At 44.5% G+C, this 18,828-nt stretch overlaps 1 protein-coding gene and 1 long non-coding RNA gene across 10 annotated transcripts in view; one reads left to right on the top strand and one right to left on the bottom strand.

Moving 5' to 3' along the window:
* Positions 1-1,773: 1,773 nt before the first annotated feature.
* On the top strand, positions 1,774-15,447 carry LOC310700688. The gene is made up of 2 exons (XR_014522716.1): positions 1,774-4,996; positions 5,755-15,447. It is a non-coding gene; the product is annotated as an uncharacterized lncRNA (long non-coding RNA).
* The window catches only part of SSTR2 (somatostatin receptor 2), a 30,591-nt gene continuing 20,240 nt past the window's right edge, over positions 8,478-18,828 (bottom strand). For 8 of the 9 annotated variants that reach the window (XM_083490367.1, XM_083490369.1, XM_083490373.1 and 5 more), the window contains one exon: positions 8,478-16,992. In XM_083490367.1, coding sequence (XP_083346493.1) covers positions 15,780-16,898 — 1,119 coding nt within the window. In that variant the 5' untranslated portion in view covers positions 16,899-16,992 and the 3' untranslated portion in view covers positions 8,478-15,779. The remainder of the gene's footprint in view (positions 16,993-18,828) is intronic. The other variant, XM_083490366.1, reaches the window with a different exon arrangement.

Here is an 18,828-nt window from a genome sequence, read left to right as displayed (position 1 = left end):
TTTCCTTCTTCCTTCCTTCCCCTTGACATGAGGTGAAACAATACATATATCAGCATCTCTGCATATTTAACTAAAACCCAGTGATCTTTGAAGCTACCGGGAGTAACCAGTTTGTTTATTTTCTTCCATTTGATATATCCCACCTTGCCTCCATTGTGGAAACCAAGATGGCATACAGGGGATTCCCAGGTGGTCACCCACTCAAGGCCTTCATATTATTGCCATGTGTATTTTATACCATACTGTGAGTTTGTTGGTTCCCCCTGACATTTAGTTATAAAAAGCCAGTTACACAAATGTTAATTGTGTGATGTGCGTTTCATCTAGTTTGGTCCTCAGTAAGATAGTGAGACACTACATATTTCCATCGGTGCATGGAGAATGGCATTCTCCAAGCTCAGCATTTTGGATACTGCCTGTGTTTGAAACCCCCATTGTTCTAGGCACATTTTGCGACAGGGAATTTCATTAGCGCAAGCGGTTTCTGAGGTCTGGGTGCAGTACTGCGCCTAAGATTTCACATTAAAACTGCAGAGTGGAAGGAAGAGAGGACCTTTTCTCTGCCTCCCCATTTCCAACTACTATCTGAAGACTGGAAGAGAGACCCTCTTAAGACTATTACAGGGGGTGGGCAGGGGAAGGACTAGACCATGTGAAAAATGAACATAATATTTTAGCTGCAGTTCATTCATCACCATGGTCCCAAGTGACTTTCTTTTCACTGGATGAAATTTTTAGCTTTGTATTCTTGTTATAAAAAAACACACCTAGACATTCTGTTGTGGCACCCATAACCTAGGTTTAAGGTGTCATTTAGCTCCTAGCTTTATCTGTTTCTAACACTGGAGACTACAGAGATTTCTCTTTCCAGCCTTTTTTTCCACAGAACATTAACCTTCAAAAAGTCCCAAGATGGAAAGCTTAGAAAGAATTCCCACAAAACATTGTTCTCGTGACCCTTGCCCCCAAACTTTTAGGAAACCATCCCTCCAGTGTGCAACTGTAAATATTATCAACATTTCTGTTACATTATTAAAGACAAATCACTATCATTCATGGGTTTCTTGACTACAAAAAAGCCAGAACCAGCACAATTGCACGCTCTATTCCCCAAAGGGTCCAAAGGATTGGAGGGTGGGGGGGAGAGCAGAGTGCTGTGGCTGTTCAAAGATTGACTAGCATACTGCAATATAATTGCACAGACTTACATCAGGTGGATGAGGCACACTACAAAATAGGCTGCTACCTGTGAACGTTTCTGCAACTCTAATGTACCAGTCATTTGGGTTATTACAGACTTTGCATGATGAGCAATCTTCTAAACATTTCTTCATACCAAAAGGATTAAACCATGCTGGGGAGAATATACTTTTCTGAGAATGTCTGCAACTTACCACAATGTTTTTGGGTGCTTCCAGACAGGTGTTTAGTGTGGGGGGGGTGCTCCTCACGGATGCAATTTTTTTCAAAAGTGCACACATGGTGTTGTTGGCATTAACATTTCCCCCCATTTAATACAGATTTATCCTTTCCAAGGCAAACCCAGCATGTTTGGGGGGGGGGGGGGGACAACAACAACCCAACCTACTGCTAGTTACCTATTTGCAATATCTAAATTACCCGCACTATTAAGCCCTCACCCAGGAAGCACAGTAGTTGCTGTGGTCCCAAGTAACTTTCTTTTCACTGGATGTAATCAAGTCCATAGGATTTTGAAAGAAAATTCAGGCATTCTTGTTAAAGATCCTTAAAATGGAGGGAAATGACTCTGATTCACACCACTTTATTAGAAAAAAACACCACAGGATCTTTTTGTAAAACAGACATAGATCATTCACAATTTTATTTCCAGCCAGCTTTGATCTTCCATTGTCTACAGAAAAGTTTACATAAAGGAGGGCCCCCTTGCAGAAGCGAGGTTTCACCCGCCATGACATCTTATAAAAGTACATATCCAAAGAGAACAAATTGAAATCAAGCAGGTGTAGGAAAGTCATTTGTAACTCTGGTGTCACAGTTTTAGAGGTTATAGCATATAATACAGCAAGCACACATACAATACACATGAGAAACATAAATATTTATACATGTCGTGTGGGTTACATGACTGGGTACAACTTCAATACTGCGTGAATCAGTGTTCAGTATGCATCAGAGGCTAGTACCTTAATCCTAAATATATAATCTTATTTCTCTCAGTGGTGCTTCGTTCCAAGAAACAAGTGTTTTGGGGGCCAGAGTGAAAGTGCACTCTTAGACATCATTAATCCAGTCCTTGTGTTAGCCTGAAACTCTATATTACAAAAAGGTAGATTCTGCATAATGGTTAAGGGAAACTACAAGCCGTTCAGCTATGACAGGCGTTCCCAAACTGTAGTTTGTGGACCATCACTGGTCTGTGAGCTTCACTCATGTGGTCCAAAGCATATCTGTGGATTTGTGGTTGAAGGCAGGAGACAGCGCATCCATCACATTTAATGTACTGATTTTTTATTGTATTTGTATTGTTTCATTCCTATATTGCATTTCATTCCATGGAATGCAAATTGTAATGAAATAAAAAATTGGTAAGAAATAAAGGAAGCAATAAAAATACAATTAAAAATCATGCAGCATCTAGTAGAGCTCATTACAAGTGCTACAACAAGTAGAAAGATTACCAAGTGGCTCACCAAGACCCTTCGCGATTTCCAAGTGGTGCTTGGAGGGGAAAAAATGTAGGGGAACCACTGAGCTATGCTATAAGGTAAGTCCAGTCAAAGGTGAGCTTGAGAGATGTGGCACTCATCTTGTTTTGCCATGGAATAAATGCCAACAAGGTGTGATGAAATTATGTCTGATCAGATTATGTTTGGATGCTTTAAACTGATGGCATGGGAGAAGTTGACTCCGTGTTTCCTTTCAAGCATGTTTCTTACTTGTTTAAGGTACATGTCAAAAACCATGACCAAGACCCATTAAGACACATTATAAAGTTACTCCAGTTCCCTTCACAAGGCCTTCTCAGCATTAAGACTTCAAACAATGCCCATTCAGTTTGCCAAGAGGGGCCACTGCCGCCAGCCACCGTAAGGTTCCATCACATCAGCAATTATGCATATATGAATCACAGACCTCAGAAAATTATGCTATTCAATTACTTTGCTCCACCAGTGCTGTGCTTGGAAGGAAATTTATAATTGAACTGTTGATCTGTATGCCGATTTTTCGTGTGTGATCCATCTAGAGCAGAACCACTATTTCACAACCAAGAGAAATGGAGAGTTTTAAAAAATAATAATGCAGCACTCAAGCAAAAAGGAGAAAGCCTGAAGGAACAAACGCCACAAATTGACAAGAAATCCATTTGTATTAATATGTATTGCTAAAGCCCCCCTGAAGGAAATTACTTGAGTTTTATTGTTGTTTTGTGACTTTGTAATGGCTTGTTGATTAAACAATCAATCATCTGGTGGCAATGATAAAGAAGCTGTTTGCTGTTCTATAGTCTGGGAGTTATATATAACCTTTGGACTAACGTCTTGATTCATGTATGCAAGTCTTGATGAACCAAATAGCTGCGTGTCCCTGTGGAAGTTTGGTTCTGAATGGAGACCAAAGCCAGCACACAGTATTATGGATCTCAACATATCTCTTAAACTGTCCATTTCCAAGGCGGGGCTGGACTTGTACCCTACCATGAGGTCAAAATAAATTATCTCCAGATTATTAGTATGTCCCCCTACATGGCAACCAAAACAACAGAAAGCCCGATCTAAATTTGCACTGTACATTTAATCACCTCTCATTTCGGGCTATTGTACAACCAATTGCAGGATGACATGGGGAGATCATCATGTTTCTCCTTCCAGAGTGAGGAGGTGGGCTTAATGAACAGGAATGGAACAACCCCAACTATTCTGGGATTCTCAATGGGGTATAAGTTGTTTTCCCTGTCTCTTCATGCTTTGCAAGCTATTACTGTGCAGGTGGCATTTCATATGGCGGCATATCATAGATCCGTACAAAAAGCTTCCCCTCTGAAGTGGCCAGAACTGCTGGAAATGATCAGACAGAGGCTTAAGACTATAACCCAACAGGTCTCTTTTATGAGCAGTTCACATTATAATAGGAAGGAACTGAGATAGCCAGACCAAGTTGCCCAGAGGGCAGCTACGGCCTGTTGTCCATTGATTATCCAGTTCCTAAAACCAGTTTGCCCCAATGCCAAAGGCTTGAGTGGAAGAGTGCAATGCATTATGGCAGGAGCCTTGCTTACAATCACTTCTATCCAAAGTGCACTTACAGGGTCTTTCCTACTACAACTCCTGCTCTGTGGAACCAGAGTCCCACTGGGCCAATTCATACCAGTTCACCTGCACTGACCCTTGCTAAGACATTTGAATGTGTTGCTTAAAGACCATTGTTGTTGACATCCATCTGTCTCAAGAAACAATGGAGTGCACCTCCAGGGGTGAAGTCAAATTGCTGCGTTAGCAGCACTCAACTGACCTCCCTGGGGTGCAAGCCTGGGGCAGTGTGTATGGAAGTCCTGGGCTGCCCAGATGACAAGACCCTCTTCTCAGCCTCACTGATGTGGTCCAAAGAAAAGCTGAGCAATATGTTTGGCACTGATGTGGCTGCAGGAGTTGCTGAAAGGAAACATACAAGGCGCCATCCAGCTGTTTTAGGGACTCTACTCTGGATTTGTGTAGGGTTTGCTTCTTAGCCTTCTTCTACTGAGGGCCCTATATTGGGTGGGGAGGAGAGAATACAGCTATGAACAGAGATAGATGGATCTGTCAATTTTGGTTTCTCTCCGTTTCATGTATTATTTTCCTAATCTTAAATTCAGTTCTCCATGTTTCCACATCAGTTTGTGATTATTATTTTTTAGCCTTCATAAAAACTCACCAGCATTTTAGTGTCAATTTCTCCTAATATACACAATCAAGTTTGCTTAATGGGCACACTTTTGCAAAGCACTTCTCCCTAATACAGTGCAATTTCATACGCTGTTGTCAGGGGTTCAGGAGCAGAGGCACAGGAAAGGGAGGAAACAGAGAGTGAGGGGGAGGAATCCGAAGGTAATATGAGCGACGACAGCGGACCGAGATCTCCGAGTCTTTCCAGTGAGTCGGAAGATTCTCAGAAAGGGGCGCCAGTGGTCAGAGCAGGGGGGGCGCCTAGGGGGACACCCCAGGAAGAAGGGACCAGAGGGGACTCAGAGAGCAGCAGTTGGAAATCGGGACCAGCGTCCCCACCAGAGCGCAGTAGGGGGGAGGAGTCCCAGGTATCGGGATCTGGCGGCTCGCCGCAAGAGGGAGGACAGGAGTCAGGAGTGGCTCACCTCCATCGGGGAGCGAGGGAATGGTCAAGAGGAAGGTTGAAGGCTGCGCGCGCGCGCCAAGTTCAAATGCACAGGAAGGCGGCACAGTAAGCAGCCCGGATAGAGAGCCAGGTCCTAAAGCCCGCCGCAAGGAGGGAGAAGAGTCGGGGGGGTCAGCGTCAGAAGAGTCCAGGAAGGAAGAGACCACGGGGGGTAGAGGGACCCAGAGGAGAAAGGAAAGACGGAAGAGGTGGAGTAAGGCTAGAGTATTAAGTTGGTGTACAGGAGGCGGAGACTCAGACGGAGCTTCGCCGGTCTAGCTTCTAAGACGTAGAGCTGCGCGCTGCGGCTTTGAAATGGAAACTGTAACTCAATAAAGACTTTTGTACAGTACTGCCGGCTAGCGTGGTCCTCTGTGAGCTGGGACCTGGAAGCGGCTCTGACAGCTATGTTCACTGATATACAGTTTTTTAATTTATACGGTAGTATGTGCATTTATCTAATTTTTAAAATCAGATTAGTTGGCTGGAGAACTGCAGACAAGTGTGAATTTCAAAGGCTGGCTGGCTGTGCTTTGGTTCACACGTTGCTTCAGAAAGTGTGAATTAGAAGGTTCATCCTTGAACTCAATCGAGCTTCCCTCCCATCTCTAACTACTTCCACTACTAATTGACAATCATAGATATGCTGCCAACAGTGTGTTTGTTAGGTGTTGCACTGACACGGGACCAACCAGAGGCTTACAGCAGGGGTCAGCAAACTTTTTCAGCAGGGGGCCAGTCCACTGTCCCTCAGACCTTGTGGGCGGCAGACTATATGTTGAAGGGGGAAAAATGAACAAATTCCTATGCCCCACAAATAACCCAGAGATGCATTTTAAATAAAAGGACGCATTCTACTCATGTAAAAACACACTGATTCCCGGACCGTCCGCAAGCTGGATTTAGAAGGCGATTGGGCCAGATCCAGCCCCCGGGCCTTAGTTTGCCTACCCATGGCTTACAGTCTGAGCTATGCAGGTGAGACAGGAGAGGTCAGGGGCCGAAAAGGAAGCTGTGGGGTGGGTTACAAATCAGATAGCAGCGAAGAAGAAGAAAGCAGGGTTAAGAAGCATGAAATGGCAGGTAGCAGCATTTGAACATCCCTACAGGAGAGAGAATAAAACTATTCACTGATGAGCAGAAAGAGACCAGATGTTACCTGGTCCCTTTGCCCTGCAATATGCCTGGAGCCAGATGCAGATCACAAAAGCAAAGGAACTGGTTCCCCACCCCCCAGTGAAATGTGTATGCATCTTTAGGTAATACATGGTGTTGCCATGGATACACATTCCTCTGATCAGACCATATAGTTACGCACCCCCTTTACATGCAGCTTGTGACGAGAAGCACAATATAAAAAGCACAGGTCTAACAATGCTGGTTGAGACTACAGATCTGCAATCTAAAAAAATAAATAAATAAAACAAAATAATATCTGTGGTGGCGTGCTGAGTCTTGAGGCTCTTTCTGCAGCACTTTGAAGCAGACAGTCATTTCGTTCTGCCCAAGCACAGAACCCATACTTTAGCTGCAGCAAAGTGGTAGATCATCTGCTTTTGTTTGCAGGAGGTCAAAGGTTCAACTCCTGGCATGGCATCTCCAGATAAGAGATGGGAGAGAGCCCTGCCTGAAACCTTGGGAGAGCCGTTGCTGGAGAAAGGATGGATAATACTGAGCCAGATGCACCATTGGTCTGACTCTGCATAAGGAATTTCTATACCCCAACGTATAAGCCTACGCTTTCCAGGAGACAAGTCTGTAATGAAGAGAAGAAGAAGAAGAAGAAGAAGAAGAAGAAGAAGAAGAAGAAGAGGAAGAGGAGGATGAGGAGTTTGGCTTTGATATCTCGCTTTATCACTACCCTAAGGAGTCTCAAAGCGGCTAACAATCTCCTTTCCCTTCCTCCCCGACAACAAACACTCTGTGAGGTGAATGGGGCTGAGAGACTTCAGAGAAGTGTAACTAGCCCAAGGTCACCCATCAGCTGCATGTGGAGGAGCGGGAACGCGAACCCGGTTCACCAGATTACGAGTCTACCGCTCTTAACCACTACACCACACTGGCTCAAGAAAAGAGGTGCACTGGCTCACGGTGAGAGGAGGCAACTGAGAAAGCCAAGCAAAAACTCAGAACAGGTATGGTTAGTCAGCAAGAAAGAGGACTGCTGTCCTGAGATGATCAACGTTTTAGCTTGTTCAACATATTAAGGTGAAAGCTGCAGGGAAGCCTGTGCATCTTTCACTGGGAGGGGCCACATAGCTTAGTAGTAGAGAGCATGCAGAATGACCCAGGTTCAAACCTTTCCGTCTCTCCTTGTGTGGGGTTTTTTAATGGATCAGGCAAACAGGTGGCATGAGAGCCCTGGCTCTGAGATCTTCTACCACTCAGAATAGACCATCCTGGACCAGATGGTCAAATAGTCCAGACTGGCACAGCTTCCTATGCTCAACTGGCGTGCCCTGGGAAAACAGGAAGAAACCCATTCATCTCCATCTTTTCCTCTCCCTCCAGATCATGAATATTGTACACAGAAAAGTTTGCAAAAGCTTTCCAGGGAGAAGGGAGGGTTTTTAAACTAATGCCATGGCCAAAGATAGGCAGTGTGTTGTTGCACTAAAACTCTCATCCGCTGAACTTTTGGGTTTTTACCACAAAAAGCTTACTAAAACAGAGCATAATGTGCACTTGTTTACGGTGCACCAGAGGCATTGTCAAATTGTCTCTGCTGCACTTAACTTCACCCTGATAGCTCTGCAAAAGAGGGCTTTGGCTGGCAGCTGGGAGGAATGATGCAGCTAAGGTTAATCACCTTTAAATCCTATTGGTTTTAGTTGAAGAGAGGTAAACTTGCACTTAGCACTGAAATCACTTTGTTTTAAAGCAGTCATTTGCGAATGAATAAACTGAAATTATTATCTGGGGACATCTACCGGTAAGTAGAGAAGAAGAGTTTGGATTTTATATCCCGCCTTTCACTCCCTTTAAGGAGTCTCAAAGCGGCTAACATTCTCCTTTCCCTTCCTCCCCCACAACAACCACTCTGTGAGGTGAGTGGGGCTGAGACTTCAAAGAAGTGTGACTGGCCCAAGGTCACCCAGCAGCTGCATGTGGAGGAGCGGAGACGCAAACCCGGTTCCCCAGATTACGAGACTACTGCTCTTAACCACTACACCACACTACAGACACACTAGCCGGGTGTCTAGCAGGACACTGGGGGGTGTCACACAAATCAGTTTGTTGTTCTTTCAGTTTTGAACTTTGAAAGAGGAAAAGAGAGAAAAGTAAGCTGGAATCAAGCAAATGTTTTATTCCCATGTGTCTCTTTTAGGCTTATCTGGCTGCATTGACCGCTAAGTTATCTTTCTAGTCTAGAAAACAAATTTGGTGAGAACAAGCTAAAATCAGCTAGCAGTTTTCAGATGTTTAAAAAGATCTTAGAAAAGGAGATGGAAATCAGCTGCTCACTTATCCACCGAGGATAGGACAAGAACCATTGGCTTTCAACTGCAAGAAGAGAGATTCAAACCCAACAATTGAGGTTCCATTAGATCCAGGAATGCTGAACTTCTTCCAAGGTGCCCTGGCAAAAGCTGCAGGATTCCTTTCTTTCAGGTTTCCAAGAAAAAGTTGGCCAAGAATCTGATAGAGACGCTTTATAAATATATTCTTAAATAGACTATAAATATATAGAATAAATATATTTACCTTAAATACATTCTATGCAGAATATAAATATGTAAAATGAATATATTCATGTCCTGTTTGAACAACATATTGGATGAGAAGATCCGTGGGGTCTGTTAACACTATAATCTGAAAATTATATAGAGGTTTAGTTTTAAAAGGTGGCCAGGTGCAATTTAGAGGACTGGGTTCCTGTACCAGTGGAACTGATGGGGACATCTGGGCAGCTTCTGCAGCCTTCTGCATCTCTCTGGTCCAAAACTGAGAAAAGATGCACCTGCTAATTTTTTCTTATATATAGAAAAATTGGCTAAAGATGCAGGAGCCTTGCTGTCTAGTGCATATGTCACCCTTTCAGTCCTAAATCAAAGACATGCATACCTTTCATCAGTCCCACCACATAAGAACAAGAGCATTGCACAATGACCCTACACCAACAAACTTGAAACAAAACCCAGTGAGATGCAACCCGATATTGCACAATGAAGGGGAAGATGGCTTGTCTACCACTCCCTATCTTCTAGAGAAGCAAGCCCACTATTACTGATCTTCTAATTCAGGAACCTGCAGAAAATCCCAGAGTTCCCTGGAATACCATTTGGAAAACACTGCCCTAAAGGAATCATAGATAGGACTAATACATCGCTAAGAATTCTTATTTCTCGATCAGACCTTTAAATTCTCAAAGGAGAATGGATGCGGGGGGGGGGGGGAGAGGCAGGGCAGTGAATATTTCATTAGGTGACCACCTAAATAAACACTTAAAGCTGGCCTCCTTTTCCTGATACTTCCAAAAAGATATGAACACATATGCTTTCCTCTTTGGATGTTTCCTGACTGTTGCTATTTTGGGGTGGGATTCAATCACATATGGGCAAATTCAGGTTGCACCATTAAAGCTGATTTGCAATGGTTGTGCAACAAACCCACTCCCCCCCCCCCCGAAGAACAGCCTTATTTGCAATAAGGAAAGGGTAGGATATTACATATTATTCTTTTGGCTGCAACTGCATCTATGCCCTCCCTGCAAACAAATCAGAAAGAATGCTCAATAAAACAGCCAACGCTATCTGATCTCTTTGCAAACAAATCTCAGTTAGCAAGTCACCTGGAAGTGCCCTTATAGTGAAAAGCAGTGGTGTGGCAAGGTGAACATGCTATTAAAGGAAACAAGGATGCTATTCTCTCCACACAGCTAGAGGATGCTAGAGATCTAAAAGTACTGAATGTTCTTTGGACAAACTTTTCTTGGCTGTTATATGTTTCTGAGAGGGAGGACTCTATTGGGAGCAATTCAGCTGTGAGGTCCAAGTGAAATAAGGTGTGATATATAAAAGTGATAGCCACTAAGGAATCCTTCACAGCAGGAAATGGGTGGGCTGTGAAACCACTATATTTAATTCCCCAAGCAATTAAAAATGCCACCAGCACAAAAGAGCTTTGTGGGCATTTTGGGAATATTTGGCAGATAAACTCTATATGGATATGCCATGAACACTGAGTGCTAGTACTTGATCTCTCCAGATTGGAGATCAAAATAATATTATCCTTAAGACTGCCATAAGGAAATTGTGTGGGAGAAGCAGCTTCTGGGTTCCCACTATTTCAACTGCCAGAGATTAACAACAGATTAAAATGCTTTGAACCTGGTTGACTTGAAAACTTTCAGTGGAAGTCTTCTGAGTACAGAATCACAGAAATGACCGCAGTCTAGTGAGATCCCCCAAAGTCAAGTGTGGTTTACAGAATGGACAAACATCATTGGTATTACTGTGTTGCACAACAAGGATGCATGAAGTGAAATGTGCCCAGACTGGCCAACTGAACAATCCACATAGAGCTCACCAGGTTTTCAAAAGGGCTACAGTGCTTTACAGAGTTGTATAGAAGATCAGCATTTACCATGCATAAGCACCTGATTAAAATATTAGCAGGTTCTTTCGGTGAATGATTAAACTGGCATCCTTTTCTGACCTCCCAGCCTAACAACTCTTCCATCCATTCTGGCTTGCCAGAGCCTCTTTCCCCTTCTGACTGAGAAACAAGCCAGATGTACTTGCAAGGTTCTATCACTCGCAGCTCTGCTGTGCGCCTGTCACTGAATTCTGCCTTCCCCTCGGACAGGGGTCATCTAAGCTGTTGCTTATTCATCCCTGAACCAACACCCCATCTTTCTGTTGCTGCCAGTATACTCCACATACTACAACACGAGGTCTTCCATCTTTCTCGCCTTCTGGGTAGCCACACCAGGCCATTTGATTGTTGTATGCAACATAAAATGATTATGTGCAAATTTCTGAGTAGGAGAGCATGGCTGTATTTTATTAGTCAGGCCAATGGTGGAGCAAAACTCCTCCTCTCTCTCTGCAAATACGCTCCTGTGTTACCCACTTCCTACTAAAGTACTAAAGCCATTCTGACGCAATGTTGTGGCCACAACATTAAGCCATCATCTAATAAAAAGAAAGCGCCTTTATCAGCACCTAGCAGCCACAAGGCAATTTTTTTCATCTTAATGTAATGTGCTGAGCTCCCATTTAATCCTCACTGGCATATTCTACACAGTCGCCACAAAGCCTCAGTTAATATTTACTTCCCTTAATAAAGAAGATCTAAGAATGCACATCCTCCGAGACCAAAAGAGATAATAAAATAATTCCACCGCATGAGGCACCAAATGTGGTAAGACATTGTGCGCTGGATGGAGGCGAAACCCCTCTGCTTTGCCTGTTTGCAAGAGGAAGCTGCAGTGATAGCATTGTAGCTGTAAGGAATACTCCTGCAGCCTTGCTTAAGACTTCCAACACCAAGCTAAGCCCCTTAGGAGTAACAAGAGACAACTTGGACATGAGGTGTGGGTGGAGAAGGAGGAGTGGTGGCTGGGGCAACTGGGCTTGTTGGAAGGTTGGCTTGGGGCTGAAGGACAGAGCTCTGGTGGGGAACCTGGTGCCCTCCAGATGTGGCAGCACTACAATTCCCACCACCCTGTCTGGCTGCAGTTGATGCCCAACAGACCAAGTTTCTTACCCCTGTGGCTGAACAACACTTTGTGCCAAAGGAGTTTAATCAAACCACATTGTTTCTTAGGCTCCAAAATGTCATTTACATTTTCAACAAGAACAGGGAGAGTTTTACAGGTAAGGCTAAAGTCACAACCCAGCCTTTCTTAAGCTGCTTATCTATATCTTGCTATCCGCCCAAAAGAGAAAATGGTGGGGAGGAATTTGTAATGCAAGCAAGTGCCTGAATGAAGACATATGTGGGGTTTTACCATTTCTACTAGGGCACGCAGGATCTGACTTCAAAAGCTTTCTGGTTTTTTTTAAAACCATGTAAAAATGGGATATGATTATTTATTATTTCTCATGTTATATTTAAGAGACAATACACGCCTGGGAAGTCAAAACTTTCCCATATGTCATATCGGGGGTGAAAAGAAATACCAAACCAAGGCTTACATCGGTGCCTGCGGCTGATGAAAACTGGCTGGGGTACACATTTGATTTTAAATGTCTCTCTTCTCTTGTCTACCCCGCTTGCATTAACTACAGTCAACAGGTGCCCAAATAACAGTGCGAGAGCTTCAGAGGCATTTTCAGAGCAATTCCTCCTGCGTACGCCTACTCAGGAATAAGTACCACTAAGTTCAATGGGGTTTGCTCCCAGGGATGTGCAGCCTAAAATGCAGACATGAACAGGAGCAGAAGCTTCTTCGCTTGAAGGATCCATAACGCATGAGCCTACTTACATTTACTCAAAAGTAAGTGTTTGGTGGGAGGAGGGGCTACTTTCCAAGTAAGTATGCACAGCATTGCAGCCAAAGAGCTGGAAACATCAATCTCAACCCCAGCTGCTGTCTGGGGTGTCTTTGAGGAGTGGAGTGACGGAGCCACATAAACAGCCCAAGCAAGCATGCTGGCTGAGGCTGAAATGGCTGAAATCTTTCCGCTGGCTGCCACCAGTAGAGTGCTCATCAGTGGCAGTTCAGTGGGCAAAAGGGAGAGCTCTGTGCCAGCAGACTAGTGCTGGCATGACTCTGCAGGCAGAGGGTGGCAGGGTTGTGTAAAAAAAGCCATCTCTGCCCAATCCAAACCACCTCATCTCAGCCTGGTACAAGAGGCATTTGGATCGCTCTGTAAACAACTAAGAAATTGCGGCAAGAATGTATTTTAGAGTTGACGGCTTCATTTTGGTTGCCTTTCTCCATAGTGTCTGCTGATGCATTTTCGAAATCCTGATTTTCCTGGGGTCTCAAATGCAACGGGAACAACCGCTGCTGATGCAAAAGGTTTTCCATTGCAGAAGTTCACCTTCCACAAGTTTCAGGACAGTGAGAACCGAAAAGGAGGCTAGGGTGGCAGAGCCAGGATGCTCCTCCTGTTGTTCTAATAGCCTGATGGTGCGGGCTCTTCCTTCTGTTTCTTTTTAATCAATCAGAAATTTGTGATAAATGAAACAATTTACTGTAAAGCAGGGAATTCTCAGCTCCTGACAACTCCTTCATCAGGCTCCTCTAGTCGTGGCTCTGCTTGCCCAAGCTCAATAGTAAAAATCACAGCCCAAGACAGAAGTTGTGGGAGTCGCTTGCCATCTGGAACCCTGTCATAATGCCCTTCCCTGGGCAGAGCTCTTTAAACCTCCCAGGTCATAAAACTTAATAGTCTACACTTAAAATTCCCCAAAACATACTGATAACAGTGCAAATAGCCCCGCAGACAAACTCTTCTGCTGAGGACAGGTAGCGGGAGAACCAGAACTACTCTTCATCAAACAAGTCAGCTTCTGCAGCCAGGAAACCTTGAACTAGGAGAACAAAAACTCTAGAAATTGGACATTTATGCACATGTGGGCTCAATTTGCACTTTGCTCTGAATGTAAACCTTGGCGAAATTGTGTGGGGGTGTGGGATTCATGGGTCAAGCATTTGAATGGACGAGCAAAAGGAGGCATCATAGGCCAGGGCACTGTGGAAATGGGACAATGAGAGGGAAATCAACAGGATGATGAAATTGGCTCCTGGTTGCTTACTGAAGCAATCCGCCCAATTCTTCTCTTTCTCCACCCCCACCCCCGTCTCAAGCTTTTATTATATGTGACCACTCTGTTTTTAAGTAGGCTTAAAAGCTCATTCTTTCTTCTCTCAGCGAGTGCAAGTTAAGCTCTCGAGCAATCTCCACGAGGTTATAGATTCTGAAATGGAAGCCATGCTCAGGCTTTTCCCACCCACAGTGTCCTTAGTCCATTAAAGTCCTCTGTCAGTGGCAAACTCAAGACACCTTCTTGGTATGTAGGGGGCGGGGAGGACTTATAAAGGCTCCTTCCTTGAGTAACCTGAAGTTGCAACATAGCTGGTTGCTTGGTTGGTTTTGGAGAGTTGTTGTTTTGTTTTCAGTGTCCAGGCCAGTTTTTATTTATTTTTTAACTGGTTAAAGAAAAGGTGGCAAGCAGAAATTATGTTAAAGCCCTGCCTCTGTTGTTTGATCTGTGATGGCTATTTCACTTATGCAAGACCAACGAGGTATGCATTCTCACCCGTCTCTGATCATGGTTTTGACAAAAATTGTACACAGCCATGTTGATGCATTGGGAGGGAGGGGAATCCAAAATCCACAACACATTAATACCTCTATTAGGACCAACCAAAATGTCACAAAACTGTGAGCAAGATCCAGTCTGATGAAGAGTTCTGGTGAACTCAAAAGCTCATTGATGACTTTGTGACGTTTGGGTGGCAAAGTTAACATATTGTGGCTTTTGGACTCAGATGCTGGAGATCTGCTCTCAGACTCTCATAACATCATTCCTATCTGCAAAAGATTGTTCATTTGGGAAACCATTATGTAGGAGGCAAAGGGATGGAGGGATGACAACATATTTGCCATCTATTTGAAGTCATGGAAAGGGGCTCTCGTTCCAGTTAGAGACAAGTCTCTCTGTCACCCTCTTAGCATACTATATACTTATTTGATTCAAGCTATGAAGATTTCTGATCCCATCTCTGAAGACCTCATTTCATTAGCTGTTCCATAAACAAGAAGAGCAATATAATTCAATTACTGTACTCATTTACCACCACACCCTCCCTCCCTCCCAATATCTCATGACAGTTTTTGATTTTATATAAAACATATGAGCTTAATGTTTTGCCTACTTGAAAAGCACATAGAGCTAAACTTTCAAAGTACCTATCATTTAGAAGGGGTGGTGATGGCTGCAAAGAGGCTAGCTTGATAAAAAAAATATATAATTCAGTATGTGAACTTGTGGAATACTTATCACCTTCGTCCTTATTCTGGTGTCCTTGTGTGTCAGCCAAGTTCTTCTTTTAATAATTTAACTCAAATATTGGAGATGGAGCTTTTGAAATTCTAGACGCTGTGTGGAAAATCTGACCCATGAAGGGTTGGTGTTTTTGGTTTTTTTTGTTTTTTTAAAGTTCAAATTAATTCAAATGGATTTAGCACAGGGGTACGACCAATGCTGCATCATTCCCTTGTATTCAAACATGCATGAACAAGTGTGTACACATTTATGACTATTTCTAGTCGATCACTCCCACAATATACTTCTCCTTTCGATTAATATCCTTAAAACCAGCCTGCTGTTGGCCAAGAAGCAAGTCTGTCCCCTGAACCAATCCTTCGCATGCATTACCATTCCCTTGAAAGAAGGACCAAAGGCCGTTATGCTGACTTGCCGTGGGCTTCTGTGAAGAAGCAGGAAGGAGATGAGTGGGCAGAGATCTTTCAGATGCTTGTCTGAAGGTCACCATTGAGCAATGTCCTCTGGGTTTCTGTGGCCTCATTTAGCCTAGACTTGTCCTGCTTGCTGTCACTCCTGTCGGCTTCATCCATGCCGCTGACTTTCATAAGGCAGAGGACATTTTGGAAGCTCTTCTTGAAGTTGTCGGACAAGAAGGCATAAAGGATGGGGTTGGCACAGCTGTTGGCGTAGGTGAGGACCACTACAAAATCAAACATGCCCTTGAGGACAGGTGTTGGCTCAATCAAAACAGAGACCGACGAGACGTTGAAGATATAGAAGGGAAGCCAGCAAAAGATGAAGACGGCAACGACAATGGAAACCATCCTGGTGACCTTCTTCTCTGACTTTTTCCTCTTGGAGGAGCCCACCCTGATGCCAGAGGACTTGACCTTGATGATGATAAACAGGTAGCAAAGGCAGATGATGGTGAGGGGCACCAAGAAGCCCAAGATGAAGGTATAGATGATGAAGCCAACATACCAAGCAACAGACTCATCTGGCCAGATCATGGTACAGCTACTACTCCCGTGGTTATTGCTCACTCCAGCATATATCATGATGGGTAGTATGACCAGAAGGGAGATGCCCCAGACAGCTACATTGACCATCTTTGCTGTTCTTGGCCTCCTCCACTTGGCAGATTTTATAGGATGGACCACAGCAAGGTACCTATCAATGCTCATGACTGTGAGGCAGAAGATGCTGGTGAACTGATTGATCCCGTCTACTGTCATGACGACCCGGCAGATGGCTTTCCCAAAGGGCCAGTGAACCAGAGCTACCTGCATAGCCAGGAAAGGCAACCCCAACATGAACAGTTCATCTGCTATAGCCAAGTTGAGTATGTAGATGTTGGTGATCGTCTTCATTTTGGCGTAACGGAGGATGACATAGATGACCAGAGTGTTGCCGCAGAGGCCCACAATGCACACCACAAAGTAGATGAAGGTGAGGATGGCATTGCTAGTCAAGTCATAGTGGGGGCTTGTGATGTTGATGGAGGTGTTGGCGGCAGGAGTCTCTGGGGGGAAGCTGTCAAACTGAGATGGCGAGGGGAACCAGAAGGCTGTGGTGTTGGGCAAATCATTCTCAAGGCCCATGGTGCAGCTGTTGTCACGGGCAAAGAGTACTCTTCAGGCAAGAAACCCTCTCATGTCGATTGGGTCAGGGTGGTCCAAGGCAATGTGGGAGGATCTGGAACCCAAAGAAGGAAGAAACACTGTTATACCAACTTCATATGGCTTACTGCAGCAGACCAATTTTCTGTTATCAGAGACAGAGCAAACTCATCGGCTGCTACCTTTCCCAAAGGCTCTTGGGCTTTCTTTTGAACAGAACTGCCACTGTGGGTGGGGTGCAGTGTTAGAAAATTCAGATATATAAGCTAGGTGCCAAATGACACCTTAAGCCACCAAAACAGAATATCTAGTTGTCATTTGGGGACCAAAAGTCGTATTTTTCAATACGACTTTTTGTTCCGATTGCACAGGTAAAAATATCACGGGTAGAATTCTGCAGGATGTGTTGTTAGAGTTTAAAAACAGGCAAGATTCAACAATCCCCAGGCAGGCACCTCCAGATGGTGGAGATATTAGGCACCTAGGCATCTTCACTTGGTCAGATATGGGCAATAGTCAGGTGCAAAATGCGCCTGGTGCCTGGCGAATTTCAAATGCTGGTGGGGTGTTAACGATCCATCTCTTCCAATGTACACTGACTGGGAGAGAATGAAAGTGTCAGGGGTACAGGAGATGTCACAGGGAAATACATGGGTTGCTCTTTCATTGTGTTAATCATTCTTGTCTTAATGACTAGCCCAGGGACTAATAGCTGTGTCCTGTGACTGCTCATGCAGACTGAAAAACAATACCAAGTTAGGTTCAAGTAGATAATGTAGCCCACTGAGTTGGCCTTAAGAGACTCCTGCCCAAAACTCTGGAGAGCTGCTTGCTGTTAGTGTGGACAACACCGAGGTAGCTGGATCAATGATCTGACACAATATCCAAGCTTCTTATGTTCCTACGACGCAGCCAAGGGGCCCCAGTCCTCCATAGTCTTTAACCACACCATCACTTAACATCTCCTATAGTACTTTATGTGTGTAATCTTTGCAGCAGTCCTGTAAGGTAAGGTAAAGGTAAAGGGACGCCTGACCATTAGGTCCAGTTGTGGCCGACTCTGGGGTTGCAGCGCTCATCTCGCTTTACTGGCCGAGGGAGCCGGCGTACAGCTTCCGGGTCATGTGGCCAGCATGACTAAGCCACTTCTGGCGAACCAGAGCAGCACATGGAAATGCCGTTTGCCTTCCCGCCGGAGTGGTACCTATTTATCTACTTGCACTTTGACGTGCTTTTGAACTGCTAGATTGGCAGGAGCAGGGACCGAGCAACGGGAGCTCACCCCATCACAGGGATTCGAACCGCCGACCTTCTGATTGGCAAGCCCTAGGCTCTGTGGTTTAACCCACAGCGCCACCCGCGTACCTTCCTGTAAGGTAGGCCAATATTATTATTAATCACGTTTATAGAGAGCTCTTCCTCCAGGAACTGTGTGTTCGATGTGGTATACGTGGAGTTGTTCTACTTGGCTTTTCTTTTTCTAAATTGTCGTAAGGATCCCTTGGGGTAGCTTAGGTTGAAAGTGACTGGCCAAAGACCACTCAGTGATATTCCTGGCTCAGTGGGTCTCTCCAATCCAAGCCTCACTCTCTCGCTAATACAACTCATTGGCTCTCGGATACTTTCCATTTGGTAGATCGTGGGGCTGTTGGGAGATGCTAAGCGACTGCAGCATGTGCAAGGCCACTAAGTAAATATATAGCTTAGGTGGAATTTGAACCTAGTCCTCCTCGACACACACTGCCAGCATTGCAACATTGCAACAATGGTGTGCAAGGTTGAGAGCATCACTCTGATCAATACGGGGAGGGGCAGAGCATTCCTGTCCCCTCCTGCCCTCTTGCATGGCATGGTATAGAAATTATGCTGAGGCAGAACTGCCCAAAGAAGGGAAAGGAAGGGGAGGTGGTAA

Source organism: Podarcis liolepis (genome assembly GCF_965112155.1).
Source record: "Podarcis liolepis genome assembly, chromosome: 2".
NCBI classification, from domain to species: Eukaryota; Metazoa; Chordata; class Lepidosauria; order Squamata; family Lacertidae; genus Podarcis; species Podarcis liolepis.
The sequence above is the reverse complement of the archived record's forward strand: the minus strand, read 5'-3'. Positions and strand labels throughout refer to the sequence as shown.